Source organism: Fringilla coelebs, assembly GCF_963513975.1.
Source record: "Fringilla coelebs genome assembly, chromosome: 1".
In the NCBI taxonomy this organism is placed as follows: Eukaryota; Metazoa; Chordata; class Aves; order Passeriformes; family Fringillidae; genus Fringilla; species Fringilla coelebs.
In genome coordinates, this window is record NC_140028.1 from 54097149 (window position 1) to 54117745 (window position 20597).

The following is a 20597-nucleotide window of genomic DNA, read 5'->3' on the forward strand; positions in this document are numbered from 1 at the left end:
CCACCTCTGCTTCCTCAAATTCATCGACTCTGCTTCCTTGACTCAAGCCTGTGAACAGTACTTCTGTGCAGGATCTGGACTCTTGGACATAGGCAGCAGAACTGTGGGAGGGAAGATAATAGAAGGGCTTTGAAAGGGATAATTACAGCAGGTACACACAATATTTTAAATTTATGCAGCACTTTTTAATGCTACACTCCTTTTTCTTCTTCTGCAAGAATACCTACAATAGCCCTTCTGCTGCTTCTATGCTTGGAACACATCTTAGTTTGAGTTGCCGGGATTAGACGTTTTTAGGTCTTGTAGAAGTTATGAGATGGCATTGGTAGTTTTCTTTGTTTTTCTTTGGTTTTGTATGTGTATGTGTGTTTTGTATCCATGGTGGTTTTGCTTTCATTGTTGTTTGGTTTTAGTTTGAACATATTTGAACCAGTATGAATTTCTGATTATGACAAATGTGGTTTCACTCCTGTAGATTTTTGCACTCTCCGTACCAGGAATACAACTGTAGAAATGCATTGTGAAAAACCTTCTGGAACAGCACTGAATTTGATGTAGATCTGTAGAAGTTTTCATGCAAACACACACACACAAACACACGTGTTTGGAAGGCATTTGCTCACATCCCCTACTTAAGAAAACCCTGTGACACGTATGCTTCAGCATGAAAATGAAATTTGTCATGTTCTGTGCATAAACTAGAACACAAGGAGTTCCGCTTCAACATGAGAAAGAACTTCTTTACTCTGAGGGTGGCAGAGCACTGGGCCAGGCTGCCCAGGGAGGTCGTGGAGCCTCCCTCACTGGAGACATCCAAACCCCAGCCGGAGCGAGTCACCTGCTCGGGGTGACCCTGCCCTGGCGTGGCGTGGGACTGGACCATCTCCAGAGCTTTCTTCCACCCCTAACGCTTCTGCTTCTCAGCCTCATCTGACTGATTCAGATGGAGAAAACGGGACAGAAAACATAGCCGGAAATATAAACAACGTCACATGAGTTAATCGGAACGGACTTTTTTAGGTAGGACGGGGGACAGCAGGGTCGGGCGGGATGTTCAGCGGCCCTTTCCCTGGAAGACCCCGAGCCACTCACCGGCACGGGAATCCAAGCCCGGCCGGCCTGAAAGCAAACACCTGAGACAAAACACACTGATGACATCATCCCGTTCCCTCCTCACACTGCCCGCGGCCCCGCCGCCCATTCCCGCTCCCGTTCCCTCAGGAAACACCCGCCCCCCGTTCCCGCCTAACGGCCGCCGGGGGCGGGGCTGGGCGGTGCCGCGCGCGCATCGCCCAATCAGCGCCGCCGCCTCCCCGCCCAGACTGTCTCGCTCCCCGCCTGCCGCCGCGCGCCTTGCCCGTCAATGGCCGGCTCCTCTTGGGGCGCTGCCATTGGCTGCGCCGGAGGGAGCGCCAAAGTTTGGGCGGCGCGCGCGGCGCCGCTGCGCACGCGCCGCCGGCCGCGCGGGGGGCGGGGCCGTTTCCGTTGCGCGCCAGGGGAGCGAGCGGTGCCCGCCCGGCCGCTGGGGGGCGCTGCGGCTGTGGCGCGGGGCGGATCCCATCCCGAGTTTTGGCGGTCGGTCCGTCTGTCCGCCAGCGCTCCTGCTGCGCTTGGGACTCTCGGGAGGGGCAGAGCCCTTCTCTCCCTCCTGTTTGGACAAAAGGCGGTCGCCGGCTTCCAGCCGCTCCCCCGTCGCCGAACTGCGCGGCGGAGCGTGGCCGGTGAGCAGCGGGAGCCTTCCCGCCGCGGCCCGCGGTCACCCAGAGTTGGTGTCGCCTCAGGTGCTCCCTGGAGGGGCCGCGGAGGGAGGAAGGCAGGCTGGGACTGCCCCGGTCCGGGCGGCTTTACAGGCTAAATATAGGCTGGCACGTCTCGCAGCGGCGCTGGTGTGACTCGCCGGAGCACCGCTCTTGTTAGGCGCTCCGAGAGGGCTGTGAAAGTGTGTCCCGCTAAAGTCTTGGTGGGAGAGGGCTGGGAATCGTTCTTGAGCACGTCTGTGGCTAGAGCGGGTGGTTGCCCGGGAATACTGGCAGTGATGTGTGAGTGCAGTGCGTTGCCGTGTGTAAGAGTGAAGCTGTTTGGATCCTGCCTGCAGATGCTGCCCGAGCGGGGCTGATGGTGTTGCCGGGCCGAGTGCTGTTCCAGGCAGCGTGTGCAGGATGATGGAAGACTTCAGGAATATCGCCGACGAGACGTTCCCGAGCTACTTGGGCCATTCCTTGGACAGCAGCGCGAGTGTCGTCTTTGAGAATGTCACCATCTCCTCCAACCCGGGGTTACCTGTGGCGGCCTCCACTGTTGCCAGGAGCCAAGAGGGTGGCGACAACAGGTGAGGTGTCAGTAAATGCCATTCAGAAATATAACAAAACAGTTGAAGCATCTAACTCTGGAGAGCAAAAATTAATTTTGCAGATTACTTGGTCGGTGATAAAACTATTTACCAGTCAGTATCTCAGTAATCAGCAAACATAGGATTGTCTGTATTACCACTGTAAACTTTGCATTTAATTTGTAACTAGTACAATACTTAACATTTACAAAAGCTGCCCTTCAAAAGTAATTTAATTTTTAGACTGTAACAGTCAAGTCTCTTTTAACTCGTCTCTTCAGCTTACTTGACTCGAGTTTGAAGTTGTGTAGAGAGTAATGTATTTTTTACGTGTGTGTTCTCTGTTAACTGTTCACTGAACTTACCTGAATTTAGCTCCTTTTAGAAACTGTAAGGGCTACCGTTATGTATAAGAACTAAAATTTCCTCAGCAAGGAGTAGAGCAAAGAGTAGCAATTTGAAGCCTTTGTGCTTAACTGCTGCCCTGTTACTTAACAACAAGTAAGATGAGACTTTAATACCCTGTCCTTGCAGAAGTGTGTGTTCCAGAAGGACACCACTAGCCACTAAAAACTGTAACGTGGTTTTTCTCTAAAGAGCTACAGAAGACTGGAGAGGAGCATTCATTTGTGTATCTGTAAATACAGATTAGCTAAAATATTGAAATATCTTAACTTACAGGAAATAAGTAGTCACAAATACGAGTTTTTCCCCCCCAATTTTTTGGAAAACAGGAGCAGTGCGTATTGGAATGACTCTGATCTGTGTTTTTTTGCCCCACATTTACAGGCTTCCTGATGACTGTGCATCCTATTTGGAAGGGAAACATTCGCCTCTATCAGGATCTTCTCACAGCAGTCAGTCACAACCTGAGCCAGTGGAAAGATTTGCCCTCTGCTTTTGTGATGACACGTAAGTGAGGTAGTTAAAATCTAATTCTGCCCTAAAAGGCAGATACCAGTAAGTTAGTATGTAGATTTATATGTATTATATGGCTAATTACAGGCTACTGCAGAATTGAGTTGCAGAGTTGAAAACAGCAGCTTTTACTACTGGCCTGCAGTAACTGGAGAGCTCAGCTGTGCATTGGCCTGCTGGCTTATGGTATTTGGCAGCCTGGGCAGCTTTTCCTACAAAACCAGCTCCTCCATGTTTTCTGAAGGGAGATAGTGCTAGGCCACATGGAAACACCCAGTGGCCTTCCACTCAGTGATTGATGCCACTTACCCTGGGCAGTCCTACATCAGCAGCATTCTGCTGTTTGATTGATTAATTTGACTTCATGTATGTGACAGGAATGAAATCTTCAGAAGGGATGTTTCCTAGAATGTGAAGTTTTGTTTTGTTGTCATACGAATTTAAAATGTCCTAAGCATGATTATTTAATTGATTTACCTGTATTTGGCCTGTCTTTGTCTACTTTGCTTTACATTACCTAGAATTAAGCTGGTGTTTCTGGTTCATGTCATGAATAGCATTTTGTACTGATATAAATATATTTTGAGTAAGTATCAAGCATTTTTAATACAGAAAGTCGCAACAGTTTCTATTAAATTTGCCTTCCTTGTAACCTCAGTGATTGGTATTTCTTAGGAAATAGTTATTGTTAGTGATACACTTGAGAAAGCATTGCTGAATGGTGGAAGTGTTGGAAGCTGTTGCATAGGTTATTCTAACCAAGGCCAGATGTGCTCCTGTTGTGACAGAAACTGCACTGTGTGCCTTTCTCACTGATAAAATTGAGCCCTAGGCAGTGTGTCCCTATCAGAATGATTTGAGAGGGAAGTCAGTGTTTTGATTGCACTCAAGTAAGAAAACAAAATACAGAACGTGGAATAGTTGTGTTTTAGACTTTCAAATGGTAGTTTCATTTATTTATTTAAAATATTGAAACAAAAGTATGAAATTTTAACGTCTGGCATAATTAATTTATAATCCTATGTGGATGTTCTGTAAAACCAGAAGCGAAGGATAACTTTCCTGCATAATTGCAAAAGCTGTTGTTTAATGATATGCAATTTCAGTAACTCATGTTCTTTTAATTTGGTCCCTTATTTAGTGTAACGAAGGGCTTGGTGATATTGTGGGCTTGCTGAAATGTTTTCTCATGTTTGACTTGGTCTCACATGGGTAAGGGACTTGTCCAGAGTTTGTCCTTATACTTTTCCCTCTTTTTATGGAAATGGAAGGGAGAAACAAATAGGTAGAGAGGCATATTTTGCATGAAACGTCACTATTTTCACAATCTAAACTGTTTCACAGTTTAGATTGTGAAACTGAAGTCCTTGTAATTTTGACATTTTTTTTTAATTGTGCAATGACAGGTCTCTAGAATATATCCTATATTGGAAACAATAGACTGAGACAAAGCAATTGGACAATTTATCAACTCTTTATCACAAGAGATGATGTTCTGTGTAGCTAACTGGTTTTTCATTTAAATAATTCTCTTTCTAGGGAAATTTCTACGCAAATTGAAGAGCCTCAGCCATCTTGTGTTACTTTGAAAGAATCCCACTCAATATATGGAGAGCAACCTCAGAATGTCATTGAACATTCAAATCGCAGTCAAAGTACCTTACGTGAAGTGTTGCCTCTTGAACAATTGGAAGGTATTAAATTTTGAGAAAAATTGTGTACTTATTGTCACTGTAATTAGCTTTTCATGCTATAGATATCTTCTTTTGACCCTTTCACTGTTTTATGGCAGATTATAAATGGGTTTTGAAAAAAAATCTTTTGGATTTGAGCAAATTGAAAACAGAGAAAGCTTGTGGTTGACATGTTCTTGAAGTTCTCCTCAAAGTACAAAGCTATACAGCAAGTTGGTGAAAAAAGTGTTTGCTATATAGTACCATAAGTAGAATGCCAGTAGTAATCTGACTTAGTTCAGGAATTTTATGGAAGAAGTGTATGTAGCTTGTTCTCTACCCCTTCTATTTCAGTAAGTGTAAGGTTGCAAGGTTATGTTTTAACTATCATTGCTTCTCTTGCCCTATTCCAACCTGTAATAGATGTCTTTAATTGCTGCTGTAGGTGTTGGAAGCATACCCTTCCAGTGAGGTTGTGATGAAAAATTAGTTTTGAATACTTGCTGTGAAAACTATACTTTTTCTGAAGTCTGGGTAGAGTACTGGAAGCAAAAGTATATACTGATATTAAGATTGTCTGGTGTTTTTGCTAATTTATTCTGTGAATAAATTCTACTTAAAATTCAGTAAATACAATTAGTAATTGTAGACTTGTAGACATTATCCTTTTCCAGGCTTTGAGTGTTTGTATAGGTTTTTGTGAAGTATTAATAATTTTGACAGATAACATGTTCAATTAGAAAGTATTGTGACCTGTAATATAAATAGACCCTTATAAAAAAGCACTTCTAACAGGGAAGTGTTGGCTCCAGTCATTTGTTGCTGTAGTCTTGAGGAAGTGGCAGTAAAGGGCAACAAAATGGTGATGCTTTGGAAAGCTGAGACTGCCCAGTGTTTGGATGCGATAGTGGCCAGGCAGATTTAGTTACTTGATTTTAACTTGGAAATTGCTGTTTGGAAATTGTCTTTTATTCACACCTATTACTGAAGAATTACAAATTTTTTTTGCTAAAATCTGTGTGTGCAAGTCTAAACCGTTCTCTGTCACATGGGACTTCCAGCTGGATTATGTGTGGATATAACAGACAAATGGAAGCTGCTTAAAATTATCCAAAACAAGAATTGGTCCAGTAGGTGAAATGCAACAGTGGAACAGAACACTTGTTCCTCCTTCTGCTAGCACAGACTGGGACTTCTTACTTTCTTGTGCTGCCTTGTGGAAATCCTTAAGGCAGTAAATATCTTTCATCATTTTTAGAGTTCTAGCCCTGATGAAACTCTTGCCTTTTTAACAAGATCATTGTCATAAGAATGTACAAGTTTTAGTGTTGTGGTAATCTGTATGTTTGGGTTATTTCTATGATGTGTGCCAAGACCTTCCAGATGCTCAGTTTAATCTTAGAGAATAGTCAGCACTTGTTATGTTCTCATGTTTCACTACTGAAATACTGCTTGCCCCACTTTCTTATGTTTCAGATTTGCCAACTGGAATATGTTTTCTCCCAGATGTTAAGAACAGCAAGGTAAAAGCTTTTCCAAATACAGTGAAATTAATGTTTTCTACTATTAATCTAATAGATTTAATTCTGTGAGAGGAGGAAGGAGGGATGGAACTGTGTTTATTGTCTTATATTGTGTATACCTTAAGTTTATAAAGGCACTGGCTTTACTCACTTTGCCTTCATTTTGCAGATCACTTAATTAGTACCCTGTGAGCATGACTCTGTCTAATCTTCCTCAGTTGTGAAAACTGTTGTTTGTTCCTAGCCTCCACTGTTTTGTAGTTCTTTGTCACTGTAAGGACCTTGCATTTTATCCCAGTTGTAGTCCATCTTAGTGAAGCATCTTTTGAGGAATTTCTTTGTAGTGCTTTTGGAAATTGAAGTACACAATCCAGAGCTAGCAAATAGCTGCTGGTGTTGACAGGTAGGGTTATACTTCACCCATTTTTATCAACTGTGTTAGAGATGCTAAGAGTTTTGGTCACAGAGGCCCAATGCAGACAGGAATGGGAGGTCTCCTGTTCCTTTTAGAAAACACATTGTGCTGCAACCAAATACTGTCCAATACATACTCCTTAATGTGTCAGCTAGTATTTTGATTTAGTTTTCTGTAATTTGATTTTTGTGGGGGCCACAGTGGTCAGTGAGTTGCAGTTGAATGCTTGCTGGCTATCATCTGAAATAATAATAATTCATTTTGAAAAATGAAATAATTCATTTTTTTTTCAAAGTCTTTACTTTATGAACTTGGATTTTTTTTGCTGTGTGTCAAAGATGATCTGTTCATCACAAAAAATATGACTCTAAATCCATAGTAGACATTACATCATGCTGTTTTTAAAAATCATTCAGCTATAGAAAAGATAGAGTATTTGCTGTTAGCTAGATTCAGCTGATAAATTACTTTTTGAGTAATTCAGTAATTGGAGAAATTTTCAACAAAGGTTGGATCTGTGTGCACCATTTCTGAAGGGGCTCTGTTTTAACAGCACAGGAAACTATTGAGAGATGTCTTTGTATATTTAAGTTGGGATTGCAGCTCAGTGAATGATGGAGGACAGTTTCTTCAAGTGTAAATTCTAATGCAATGTTTCAGATTTTTATTTTGAGATCTCTGAAGTTTGGTGTCCTTCAGATGCTTTTTTGCTCTTCCCCTTTTATGCTTCCCATGTTCCTTGCATTCATCCATTCTGGAAGCTATCAGGCAAAGTCCATTGGAACTAGAGTGGTTCCTGGGATAAGTAAAAAAAAAAAAAAGTGTGCAGAGTTTTGCAATATTATTCACCTCATTAATTATTTTATTATTCACCTCATTCATTTTTTCTTATTAACTGAATTAATACAATAGTAATTTCTAGAAACATTTCTTTGTGGTGCTTTTCACAGGTTGGTCCATCTGAACCTTCTGAAAAGCTGATGGAAGGTGCTATCTCAAGTGTTCATCTTAGTAATAGCCTTTCAAGTTTTTTGGAGAATGAGAAACTCTCATCTCTTCTAAGCACAGATGAAGATTCCACTGGTAGGTGTGTTTATAACTCTTGGTAGCTGAGTCTAATTCTGACTCAATGTTATTGCATACTTCAGAAGAAAGATTCTGTTTTACTTAAGTATTTCATATCGGATTGTGCTTGATACAAAAGCAGTATAACAATATTAAAGAAAACTGGTCTTGGAAAAATGACTATTTTTAAATTGTAACAGGAGTAGGTGGCTATGGGTTTTGTCAGAGAAGATCACAATTGGAATTTTAATCTAAAAAATTAAACAATAGTCCTCAGTTGCTGTGAATCAAAGATATAAGTGGCAACGTCAGCCTTGATTTAATAAAGTGGTATCTCTACCTGCATTTTCAGTTCAGTTCAGTAGAGATAAAATTCTGTGGTGAGGAGCACACCCCTGCAGTTAAAAAGGACTTTTACTTGAGTTTGATTTCAGCTTTCTTTAGATGCTGCATGTGTGTGGTGACATCCGAGTTTTAAGTCTAGTTTACCTGCAAGCATGAAAGTGCTAAAAATTTTGAACTTTTTGTGCTCTTCCAGTGGCTGCTGCAGAAGGACAAACATGCTCTTCTTCATTAATGCAGCTGACTTTGCCCACAATATGAAGGATGACAGGGCTTGGATGTACCAATGGGGAAGGCAGAGTGATCAATAAGTTTACTGTTGTGAGATGAAGTACCCTTGCAGTAAAGTAGGGTTATGCATTTCTCCCATGGCATCTACGTATGTCATGACTGTCTTTTGAAGTTGTTTTTTCTTTCTTGTTGCATAACTTCACTTGACAGTTAAGCATATAGGAATTGAGTTAATAGTTTGCTGAGTAGAAAGACTGTTGTTTTTTGGTTTTTTTTCCCACTCAGGAGGATGAAATTACTTTTGATTGCCCTCTGAGGAGTTGGTAGCTGTTAGCTGGAAATATTTGCCTATTCAGGGTTCCAGTACTGGGTCTTTTTATTTTTATCATGCAATTCAGTATTCAGTGAAAATTATGGAATTGTTTTGATAGTATGTCAGGTGATATAAAATGTCTGTTAAAAGTGAAAAGGATATTTTCTTCTTTTTTCGTAGGTGAAGATATTGATGATGAAGAATTTGATAACAAACTAGAAGCCTATTTTGAGCAGCTGATACGACCAGAAATAAGAAGAGACACCAACCTGCAAAACCTTTCAGAATGCTGTGCAGCACTGAAGCTTTCTGAAAATGTCTTACTACAAGTAGGTTTAAAGTTCAAAGCTCAGCATGCCCAATGGCTCTTAAGCATGTTAAACTTTCAGTGATTATATTTGTTGGTATTTCTAAACAGAGTTAGTTTTAATAGTATTTTTGGTTTCATTTTTTTGTTTTCTATAGGTATTAAGGCAACATGCTGGCATTTCTTTTTTATGATACAAGTTTATAAATAATCGTTTTAATCACTTTTTTTTTCATCTTGTATAGCAATGTCCAAGGTATTATTAAGTGTATAGCAACACAGAGACTCGTCTTTCCAGGAGAGTCAATAATTCTCTTAAATAATTGGTAAATATGTGGAAGTTAAATGTAGGGCAGCAACAGGCTGGTTTGTGGTTTGCCTTTGAGCAACAGTTAGCTCTATTCCAAACGAGTTGCCAGGGATTAAGTGCCTTTCCATTTTCTTGGCTTTGCAACAGTCGATGTGATCCTGGCAGTCTCGTGCTTGACCAGAGTGGAAAAGTGTGAATTAAACAGTTAAACTGCAGCTTCTGAAATTTCAGAAATTTCCCAACTGACATCAGAGTTTCCAAGCTGTTTGGGAAGTGATGTTAACCCTGTACAAGTATTATGGATAGGCTGCAATTTGTTACAGCAGTGCATGAAGGAAGGGATAAGTGGTTTTAAGAGTGAGAATAGCAGAGCTCTGCTCTCAGGGCTTCTCTTTGCAAGATGTCCCTGCTTCACTGCCTTGTAGATAGACAGTAGGGTAGTACAGAAGGCTCTGAGTCTGATTTGGAGCCCTCATCCAGCAATGGGTCAGCTAGGAGGGAAAGGGGAATAACACAGAACCCATGTTAAAGGGAATGAAAAGATGTAGCAGGAATAAGAAGATATTTTCCCATCTTCTTGCTGTGTCTGTACTTGCAGGCGCATGTATGGATTGGCATGGCCAGGAACTGTTCTTGGCTAACTAGAGGTGCTGGCTATGGTGGTGTCATATGAATGAACAAAGTATCATTAATCTCTTTTCTACTGGAGATTTTTTTTTTAACATTCTAAAAGGCCCTATAGTGTTATTTTTTTTTCTTTTATATATCTATTCTAGTGGAACCTATATATTTTATATTTTTTTATTTAAAGGAGAACTTTAAGGAATCTGCCAGTTATGAGGCTGTGACTGGAATAGACTCTGGAAGTGCTAGTGATGAAGATTCACAAAATGAAGGGATAACTGGATGTCCTGTGCAAAGAGAAATGCTGCCCAGAGCAGTGCAGCAAATGGTATGAAATTACCATTTAAATTCCTATTATTCATGTAGAGTAAGTCTGTAGTAGAAGATGGCAGTACATTTGAGAACTTGTTAGATCTTTAGCTGACCACCCAACCTTCCTTTACAAAAAATTAATAATACCACTTTGGTTCTTGGCCTGTTTTTCGAACATAGTCAGCTTGGACTGTTTTGTATCTGGAACTTTTAATACATGCATGTAATAACTGTGCTTCTGACACTTTTCAAATGATTATTGTCTTCAAAGAATTCCATGACTGCTGGGGATGCGCTGGATTCCTGCGCAGCTGCTGAGTTGCGATTAGATTCCCTGTATCTCCAGTGCATGGACAGCCATAAAGCTGATGTCTCAGATGTCCTTCCAAAGCAAGAAGTGGAGTCCTCTGTCTGTCAGGCTGCTTCTTCTGATGCAGAAGTGCTACACACAGCAGGAGGATTTTTGGGACGTGACACCACTCCTGAGGTTCTTAGTGCAAATGCACCTCAGGCAGATGCAACTCAATGTAAAGCTGGTCTTCCTGATACTTACCTGTCTCCAGCTGGGGACAGCTGTGAGAACTTAAGTTTAGCTACAACAGACAAAGGTAGGATGCTTTACATACGACCTATCTTTACATTAAACCTGTCCATACAATTGTGACTGTATTTTTTTGCATGAAAAAAGAAATAATATTGTAAGCTAGGCATTTTTATTTAGTTGAGGAGTTGGTGTACAAAAACCCATGTAGCATGAATTAATTCTGACTTGCTATTCTTTTCAGAAACGCCGATTGTTGTATGTTGTACTTAACTCGTACTTATGTGCTGGTGAAATTAGTTTAAGCTTGCAGTAACTTTTGCCATATCCCTTTTTTATTTAATCCATAATGTAGCATTTGATGTATCTTTTAGGTGATTTACCACACAGCATTGTCTATCAAAATGAGGAGGGCAAATGGGTGACTGATCTTGCATATTATACTGCATTTGATGAAGAACAAGATTTAAATATGTCTGAAGACGATAAAATAAATGACGAGTTCATTTCTGGTGGTATGTAATCATCTTTTTTAGTTAACTCTTGTTGTCTGCAATAATAGTAAGTAAACTTTCTTCCTTTTTTTTTTTTTTCCACTTCACCAAATCAGTATTTGGTGTTTCAAAGTCTCCAGGTTTTAGATACTTCAAATTATTTGGAAGCTGATGCCGATAGTAGTCTGTAGTGATGTTGTATCATTATTTATAGTACATAGCTTCTTTCTGTGTTTCCTACTCTTCTCATGAAGTGTGTTTTAAAACAGAAAGCATTCTAATATTCGTCGTTGGTACCTATTGTATGAGCTAAGGCAACTCCTCTCACTTCCACAGTTTTTCCTTTGGACTTTAATGATTGTTTTCCTTTCTTGCAAGGAAAAGAGAAGAGTAATTTGTATTGAGTGATGCTTATAAGAGAGGAAATAATTATCAATAGGAATTACGACTAAATCAAATAGAATGCAACCACAGTGTCAAAATTTTAAAGACTTGAAAGTGTTGAATTGGCCAGCTGCTGATTGTTTGTGAAGTCCCTTAGGAATGTCTTGATGCTGAAAAATGGTACTGGTACTGAAGAATGTTGGAGCTTTTTGAGGGACTTTGGGGCTCTCATCTTCCCTTGAATTCCGGGCTTTTTGTGCCTCTGTTTACTTAAAAAGTTGTTTGTTATCCTTAAGCTATGTCAGACTGATCTTCATGAGAGTCTGTATATTTGTCATACAGGCTTGGATATAATACACATGCAGGGCCATAGGCAAATTGATTCCTTAGCACCAAAATGTCATCTGCTCATCTGTTTTGTAAGAGATTCAAGCAATGTGTGCAACAGCATTTCTCCTAATCGCTCCTAGTTTCTGAAGCTGACGTGTAGGTGGGCTAATGTATTGTCAAGATGTCCATGGTCCACTCAAGGTTCTTTTTTCTTTCAAAGGGAATTATGTCTAATGCTATGTCTATGTTTATTTTGAATGAGGGATCAAACCAGGGCTGACTGGTTGAAATAATGTTTTTCAGCACTCTAGTGGTTTTCTGATGGTTCAAGTAAATATCATATAATCTGGGAGACACTTTCCCATCTACTATGTCAGTAACGTAGAACTCTTCCATGATTTTTCAGAATCATTATATTTCAGACACCTTCTGTATCTTAGGCTGGAGTTGTCAGGTGATTAGAATATTTAACTGTTATAAATTTTTCGAAGGCTACTTAGGTTTTTCCATCTAACAGATTTTAAATACTTCTGCTTTCAAGTCAATGAGCTTACCTTTTTGTGTGGTAGATGATAACACACTGACAGATTCCATGTGGTTGGCATTTTTCTGGCTGCTAGTCTGCTTGTCTGTCTGCAGTGGTGTTTGACAGCTGAAGAAATTTTATTTGTAAGGACAGAAAGGACATGTTACATCTGATTCTTTGAAGTCTCATTTATGACGTGTCTCTCTGTCAGCAAACTGTGCCACAGTGTGTTCTTGTATAGAGTAGTGCAGGAGTGCTCCCTTGACAGTGTTGGGTGCTTCAGAAAGTCTCTGGAGGCTGTAGGGCTCACTTAGAAGGTAAAGAACTGCTGCTGGCTGAGAGTTTAACTGAATATAACAATATGTCATTAAGAGAGCCTTTAGGAGATGAACTTGGATAGCTCAATGAAGATGTATTCCAAATTTGTCAACTTTTTTTTTCCCCAGAGTATGTGTTGTGATTTCCCATGAGTAATTTTATGGACAACAGCTGTATTCACCTTATAAGTTTGCATCCATTCTCAGCTTTTGCCCTCTGCCCTCTATGCCTAGGGATGCTCTGTGTACAAGGACATGTGTTTTTGAAGTTTTGATGAGCTTAATGATACATTAACATTGCAATCAGGTGGTAAAGTAGTATCTCTTGATCAGTTTTTCACAACATTTTGGTGAGGAGATTCTAAAGTGTTAGTTGTTCTGTACATGGTAATTGTGAAAATAGTACAGGCATTTGAATTCAAAAGTAAGATTGAGTTATTTGGCCTGTTAATTTGCATGGGTTTTTCATTAATAGGTACAAGCCAGTATCTTTCTTTTGCTCCTATTCAAAGGCACCACCTTGATGGAAAAAATTTTCAACCCCAAATATAGTAAGGGTTTGATCTGAGTTAGCCATATGATGTTTGGTTCTAGCTAGTATGGGTGTCATAACCTATAAAAAGTTATAGTTAATCTTGAAGCTAAGGCTGTTAGAAACTTTCTTTATTCACCACTAAGTTAATTATCTAAATGCTGATTTTACTTTGGCTTCTAGAGATCCAGCAAGTACTCCTTTAAAAGTAGTTTCATATAACTTTTCTCACCGAACTGGGATTGAATAACTCCTAGTATGTCCCAGACCATCTTAGGTCTAGAATTTTATGTGCAATGACTTTTCATCAAGTTGAGTTTAATGATGACAAATAGTAATGATGGTACTTAGTAACTTTTGCCTTATTTCAATAAATGTTCTGTTTGGTTTTAAGCTGAAGCAGCGGCTATGATTGCACACGACCAGGAAGAATTTGAGAAAGCACACAGGCTTATGCAGGTAACTAATGACCTCAATGTAAACAAAATAGTTTTTTAATTTATTTACTAGTTGAAACTTCTGAAATCTCTTTGTCTGCAGGCAGGAAAGGTAGACAGTCCAAATGCATCTGAATTAGCAAATACTTCGTGGAGATCTGCTAATAGCTTCATTCTACCAAGAACAGCTGATCTTCATAAAGATGCCAGCTATTTACGTTTGTCTTTGGGGGAGTTCTTTGGTCAGAGATCCGAAGCTCTAGGATGTCTCGGTGGAGGCAGTGATGTGAAACGGGTATGTATCTAAATTTAATGTTGAGAAATGAGGCAAAATAAGACAAACAACAGTTAGCACTGGTTTTGTTATTTTGTAAACAGTTCTTTATTGGATCTAATTTTCTAAGTTGGTTTAGGAAGGAAATTCTGTGTGTTACAGGCGTGGGTTGACTGGTTTCCTACTAGAATTTCTGATGTGAAGTGCTGCCTGGTGCTATTATTGAAGGTTGATCTTTGCCTTTCGGTCAGGAACTAATTATGTGTAGGCTTAGAGGGAGAAAAGTATGCCATATACAGGAGGCATGTTGGAGGTCCCAGCAAATTACCCACACAGCTGAGTGAAATGCTGGTCAGGCAAGGGTATTTAAACAGTGAGGGCATCTCGGAGTAGCTATTGATAGTTGATGCGCTATCTGGGCAGTGCCCAACTTCAGTAAAATTTTAATCATCTATATTCTGACTTAGCAACATCTGTATACTTCTTGCATCTGGTGGATACCTGGCACTTCTCTCTTCTGCTGTTGGTAGACAGGATCTCACCTGTGTTTCATGCAAAAAAAAAAAAAAAAAAGGTGGGGAAGTGTGTGCAACGGGAAGAAACAGTCACACATGCTTGTGTAATTCATTTGTGTCATGAGGAATTTTTGGAGTTGGCAGAGCTAGAGTCTGTCCTAAGCATTCCAAGGTTTAGTGGCAGACCATGCCTTCAGGCAGAGATGTTGTGATGTACTTTATTTCTTTATTTTGAGTAACTGGTATAAGTAAGTTGTGTCCTGGTTTCATTTGGGATAGAGTTAAGTTTTCTTTGTAGCAGTTAGTACAGTGCTGTGTTTTGGATTTAGTATGAGAATAATGTTGATAACACACTGATGTTTTGGTTGTTGCTAAGTAGTGCTTACCCTAAATCAAGGTCTTGGGAGTGTATTATGCTCTGCCAGTGAAGCAGGTGCACAAGAAGCTCGGAGGGAGCATGGCCAGGACAGCTGACCCAAACTGACCAAAGGGGTATTCTGTATCATAGAACATCCTACTCAGTCTGTAAACTGGATGGAGTTGGCTGGCAGCCATGGATCACTGTTCAGGGAGAGGCTGGGTATTGGTCTGTGGCCAGTGAGCAATTATGTTGTGCACCACTTTTTTCTCTTGGGTGTTATTCCCCTCTCCTTCCTTTTCATTACCAGTATTATAGTTGTAATTTATTCTTGTGTCAGTTATTAAACTATTCTTATCTCAGCCCACGAGGTTTGCCTGTTCTTTCCAATTCTTTCTGTTGGGAGGAGGTGGGGAGTGAGCAAACAGATGTGTGGTACTTAGTGCCTAGCTGGGGTTCAGCCGTGCCAGTTATTGGTTTATTTTATGTATGTATGGGAAGTGCAGTGTATGTGTTCAGATTGGGCCTTTGCAATGCTGTGTTATTTCTTAGTGGTAGGAGAGGTATACCAAGCAAGCACCGTGGGCCAAAACTGCTTTGGAAGTGTATTGAACCTGTTTGTTCATTATTAAATTTACTCATGCTGTATTCTGGGATATTATTTATTTTTTATAGCCATCTTTTGGTTACTATATTACGTCCCCGAAGAAAAGGCAGCCTGTTCCTTTGCTAATGAGATCTGATTCATCAGGAGGTGACATCAGCCGGGAGATTTCACAGTTGTCTGAGATGTTTTCAGGTACTTATGGAACAGCTCTTTTTTTCTGTGGGGCATTAAGGGAGCATGTGCATCCAAGAATGCAGGTTTTTAGACAATTCCCTTACTGTAAATTAATTCCTTTTTTTTAATGTTGTTGTTGTTAGATGACTTAGAAGCACAAACAAAAAAACATGCAGATTTTACCAGCTCTGGAGGTTCAGGGCACAGGGTGGATACTGCTGCTGGAATGCATGAAAATATTAATACAGAAGCTGCTACCAAAAGTAAAGCAAAGGTATTTCTCTTGTATTTTTCTTTAAAGTGCAACTATGAACTGAAACAAAATTCAAATTATTCCAGTTATTATTGTTTCTTTGAATGCAGATAAATTTTGACTTTCACATCAGCTCACTGCTTTTTATATTGATCATTTGAATCCTATCCCTATTTCAAGGATAGTTTCATTAGAATGGCATGATCCATTAGTAGTAGGTCAGGTGATACTATCACCATCTCATTTTCCTTTTTCTTCCCACTTCACTTTAAGAATTGCTCAGTCTGTCAGCCCATAGTTGTTCAGAGACTCATAGGCTGTTGATGTTCTGTGATTTTCTGAATTTTAGCCGTGTCTTCCCCTTCTATTTTTTTAATGAAACAGCTTACCTTTAGCGTTGGAATAAAATCTTTTAGTTGATAGAATTTAAAATATAAGCATGGTGCACATCTGAAAAAAGTGTCTTTTTAGTTTGGTAGTCCTTGATACCTACCTTCCCTGCCTGTGTAACTTCCCTAAGCCTGCTGTCAGCGCTCCTCCTAATGCACATGCTGTTGAGCTTCTTTGCCTGGCTTGTGGTCAAATTTCTGTCTGCCAGGACCCTCAAGTCCTTTTCTGCCAAGCTACTTTCCAGCTGGTTGGCCCAGGGCCTGTTCAGGGGCCTGGGGTTATTCCTCCTTATGTGCTGGTCTTTGCATTTCCCTTTGAAATTCTCAGCCAGTCTTTCCATCCTGTTGAGCTCCCTCTGAATGACAGCTGACTCTCCTGGCGTATCAGCCACACCTCCCAAATTTGTATGAAGATGGAACTTGCTGAAGGTGCCCTCTGCCCAATCATCCACATCATTGAGGAAGTTGTTGAGCAGTACTGGCCCCTGTCTTGATCCCCAGGATACTCTACCAGTGAGTGACTGGCCTCCTGAGGGACTTGGTGCTGCTGATCTTCCCTTTGAGCCTGGCAGTTCAGCTTGTTTTCAGTCCAGTCATGGTGTATGTTTCTGCTCTGCGCTTTGTCTCTCTTTTGATGAAGATGATGTTAAGTCATGCGTGCGTACCTACAGGAGGACAGGTGTTTTCAGTTCTTCCTGAGTCTGTGTCTGTCTGAGAGAGACAGAAAGAAACTGGGCTCTGGACCTAACTGCCTATACCTACTGTGTGCCCTTTGCTAAGAAGACTAAAGAAGAAATCAGACTTGAGTAATAGAAAAAGCTGTAGGAATAACTGTGTCTTCTCTCTGCAGAGGCAGATAATTTCAATTTGGAAGCTACTTCTCTGTTTGGTTACTTCTCTGCTGTTTGTCCCTGATAGGATTTCCCTCCCAGTTCTTTCAACTGAACTAAATAAAGCATTTTAGGATTTTAAAATTTTTACAGTAACTAGGGCTTCCTAGTAGAAGGAAGAATTATTTATTATTATTATTTAATCTAGAAAAGCCTTTGTGAAGTAAACTTTAAAAATCAGGAGAATGAGAATGTCTATTGCAGCGTTCCTTCTAGACAGGTGTTTAAAAATGCATCAACAAAGAATGTTAATATATTGCTATATCCTGAAATGCAAACACGAAACAAAACACTGAACAAAAATTTTCTTACTGTGGTGCATAACTCATTTTGTTTTGTTGTAGGATGGAATTCATAAAGGCAAGTTTGAGGATCGCTTGTCTAATCATTGTGACTCTGTCTTGAGTATCAGCACAATTGCAAATGCTATTGCTAATGCTTCCTCCAGTGCTGAGCCTTCCCAGCTAGCTGCTATGATGATGGCACTCTCCAATAAAAGTAAAAGAACACGTGTCCTTCCTGGAGCTGTTAAAGAGGCTGAACTCTCTGCTAATGGCGCATTATCCAGCAATGAGGAAAATAGTGCATTTGATATGGAAAAATACCTCAAAAAAACAGATGAGAGCAGATGTGAAAGTGAATACGAGAGTGTCATGAAACATGAAGCATCTGTCCAAAATCTAACATCTGATACCTTTTTAGTGGGTAAAGATAAACATAAGGATGCTTTTACAGAAGACTGGATGAATAATCACAGCAAACGGCAAGGAACAGAGAAACGATTGCTTGATTATCTTAATGAAGAAGGTGACAGTCAGAATTTTTCTAGTCTGTGTGGCATTTCCAGCCGTGGAGATGTAATTGCAGATAATGTTCCATGTTCAGAAAACTTGTCAGATGTGGTAAATCGTAAACATGTACAGTCAATGGATGCTGATATTAGATCAGGGACACTTAACGAAAATGAAGCCCACACATGTGGAATTCTCTCAGCAGCAAAAATGGATGTGGCACAGCGAAATCTGCTTGCTTACCAGAACAGCAATCTCACTAATGCATGTAGTATAGGGGAAGATAGAGAAACAGCAGATCAAGCAGCAAATGCTGTTCCTGAACTGTGTAATGATTTGGTGGAGGGAAGTGCAGGAAATACTGTGTCCCTCAACAACTTAAAACCTGCCAAGCAATTTAGTAAATATGTCTCAGTAAGTCCTACAACAGCCAAGCCTGTGCAGAAATTGAACAGTGATGACAGGAAGCAAAATACAGAGAAGAGAAACAAGGATGTCAGTACTCCTCGTAGGGGGAATGCAAAACATGTAACTTTTGAGAAGCTGTCCCCAACTTTCCAGAATAGTAATGGTAAGTAAACCTACATAGATGCAATTATTTGTTGAAAAAAGCTTTTTTTTTTTTTTTGTCAGTAAACTTGTTTCCTGTCCATAATTTAATATGATGCTTAAATTTTGTTTATTTGCCAGAACATAAACCTGTTCTACCTGAATGTGACTTAAATCTGGAGGGTGATCAGTGTAGCTTCAGACCTTCAACTTCACCTCTGATTCACTCTTCTCCTAGTGACACTTCTGGAACAGCATTTTCAGGGTAAATTTCTTGGTGCAAGTTATAAGAATTAGTGCTTCATGAGGATTGTTGAGGGATCATGTGTTTGTTTGAATGTTGACTGTGATCTTTATTAGGCTGAGATTTCATTATGCACTAAGCAGGACATTATATAGACCAATGAAGATGTGTTTTTTAAACTTAGAAGTATTTTACTCCATCTAGTTCTCTGATTTGTATCATTGCTTATTGTGGGAGAGGATGGGTAGTAATATTTGTATGGCTTTTGACTATTTTCTATTTTGTTACATACTTGTGTCCAAGGTTTAGGGTTTCCTTAGCAACTGAAAGAACAATGTTTCTTAAATGAGCTCCCGTAACAGTAAGTGTCATAAGATTACAACTAAATTAATTCTGTAATCTTAAACACAAACATGGCCAGTAGCTACTTGTGTGCAGTCTCATAAGATGAGGCAGCTGATTTCCCTGACTTAACTTTCAACTTCATTGCTTGGTATTTAACTACTTTTTGTTGAACAAAGTGCTGAGAGATCCTGTGTTTTCTGCTATTTGAAATTAAGAGAATCTCAGCAGTGAATAGGAAACTAATGATGTGATGGGAGGTCAAATGATTTCATTTGACTTTTTAATCTAGTTAGATACAAGTATATTGATTCACCTCTTTTAATAAGTTGTATTGCTTCTGTGGCCTTAGCATCACAGTTCAGTTTTGGAACTCTGATGCTTTACCTATATGGATTTATATAGAATGAAAATGTGTTTTATGTACATCAAAGCCAGAACTTGCAAAAGTTAATTGAGAGCTGGTGTTTCATTTCTACTGACTGCATTTAACAGAATGGCTAATTAAGTTTACTTTTAGAGTAGTACAGGTAATGGGTAACATTGATTTTCGTGATGGCTGCATTAAAAATATATATGTTAATACTGGCATATTTTGGATCTCTTTTTCAGATCTGAAGTGGACTTTACTTACCCATCAGATTGTCAGGCATCTCCTTGCAAAGAGAATGTGCTACCTCAGTCTGTTTACTCGAGTCCAAGCCTGAGCAGGCTAACCTATGTCTCTGCATCTGGCAGTACCCGTAAGAACTCAGCAGTGATGCATAGTCCAGGGGCATCCTGGGTAAGAAAAAAAACCCAGCACCTCACCTTTGCCCCTAAACCAAATTTATAGGTGCAATTAATTCCAAATTAGAAAAGCCTTAAGGGTTTTTAAACAGTTTAGGATATGCTGTGCATAGGGAGAAGGTATTCTTCCTTCCAGCTTCTGAGTTATATGGAAATTTGAGTTTTGGTATCAACTGTGCTAAATGCACACACTCTAATAAATACAAACCAAACTCTAATAAATAGAAATATAGTAAAACACTCCAAGAACTAGGAACTTTTTTAAAAAGTTTGAGTTGATGTATTTTTTCCTTTTTTTTTTGATAGTTTCTCATTAAGTCATTCTGTTCTTTAAATGTGCTGCAGTATTCCAGTAGTATTTTGCAAGATCTGTATTGCTTTCATCACACCTGAGGCTCCCTTGCTGTTCAGCTTCAGCCCTTAGGAGAATAATTTTCCTGGTTTGTTTTTTTTCTGGAGAAATGTTTATAAATACATAATGTAGCTCATACTACTTTTT

General features: G+C 39.8%; 1 protein-coding gene across 1 annotated transcript in view; it reads left to right on the plus strand.

The window, feature by feature from the left end:
* Positions 1–2159: 2159 nt before the first annotated feature.
* Positions 2160–20597, plus strand: part of CEP192 (centrosomal protein 192) — a gene marked incomplete at its 5' end in the record, with an annotated part of 56078 nt that continues 37640 nt past the window's right edge. Inside the window, 16 exons of the mRNA XM_084204697.1 lie at positions 2160–2329; positions 3119–3241; positions 4787–4941; positions 6397–6443; positions 7809–7941; positions 8990–9138; positions 10238–10378; positions 10634–10970; positions 11278–11418; positions 13881–13945; positions 14027–14218; positions 15746–15869; positions 15995–16125; positions 17728–18745; positions 18865–18988; positions 19922–20093. Of these exons, the coding sequence (XP_084060823.1) occupies positions 2160–2329; positions 3119–3241; positions 4787–4941; positions 6397–6443; positions 7809–7941; positions 8990–9138; positions 10238–10378; positions 10634–10970; positions 11278–11418; positions 13881–13945; positions 14027–14218; positions 15746–15869; positions 15995–16125; positions 17728–18745; positions 18865–18988; positions 19922–20093 (3222 nt within the window). The remainder of the gene's footprint in view (positions 2330–3118; positions 3242–4786; positions 4942–6396; positions 6444–7808; positions 7942–8989; positions 9139–10237; positions 10379–10633; positions 10971–11277; positions 11419–13880; positions 13946–14026; positions 14219–15745; positions 15870–15994; positions 16126–17727; positions 18746–18864; positions 18989–19921; positions 20094–20597) is intronic.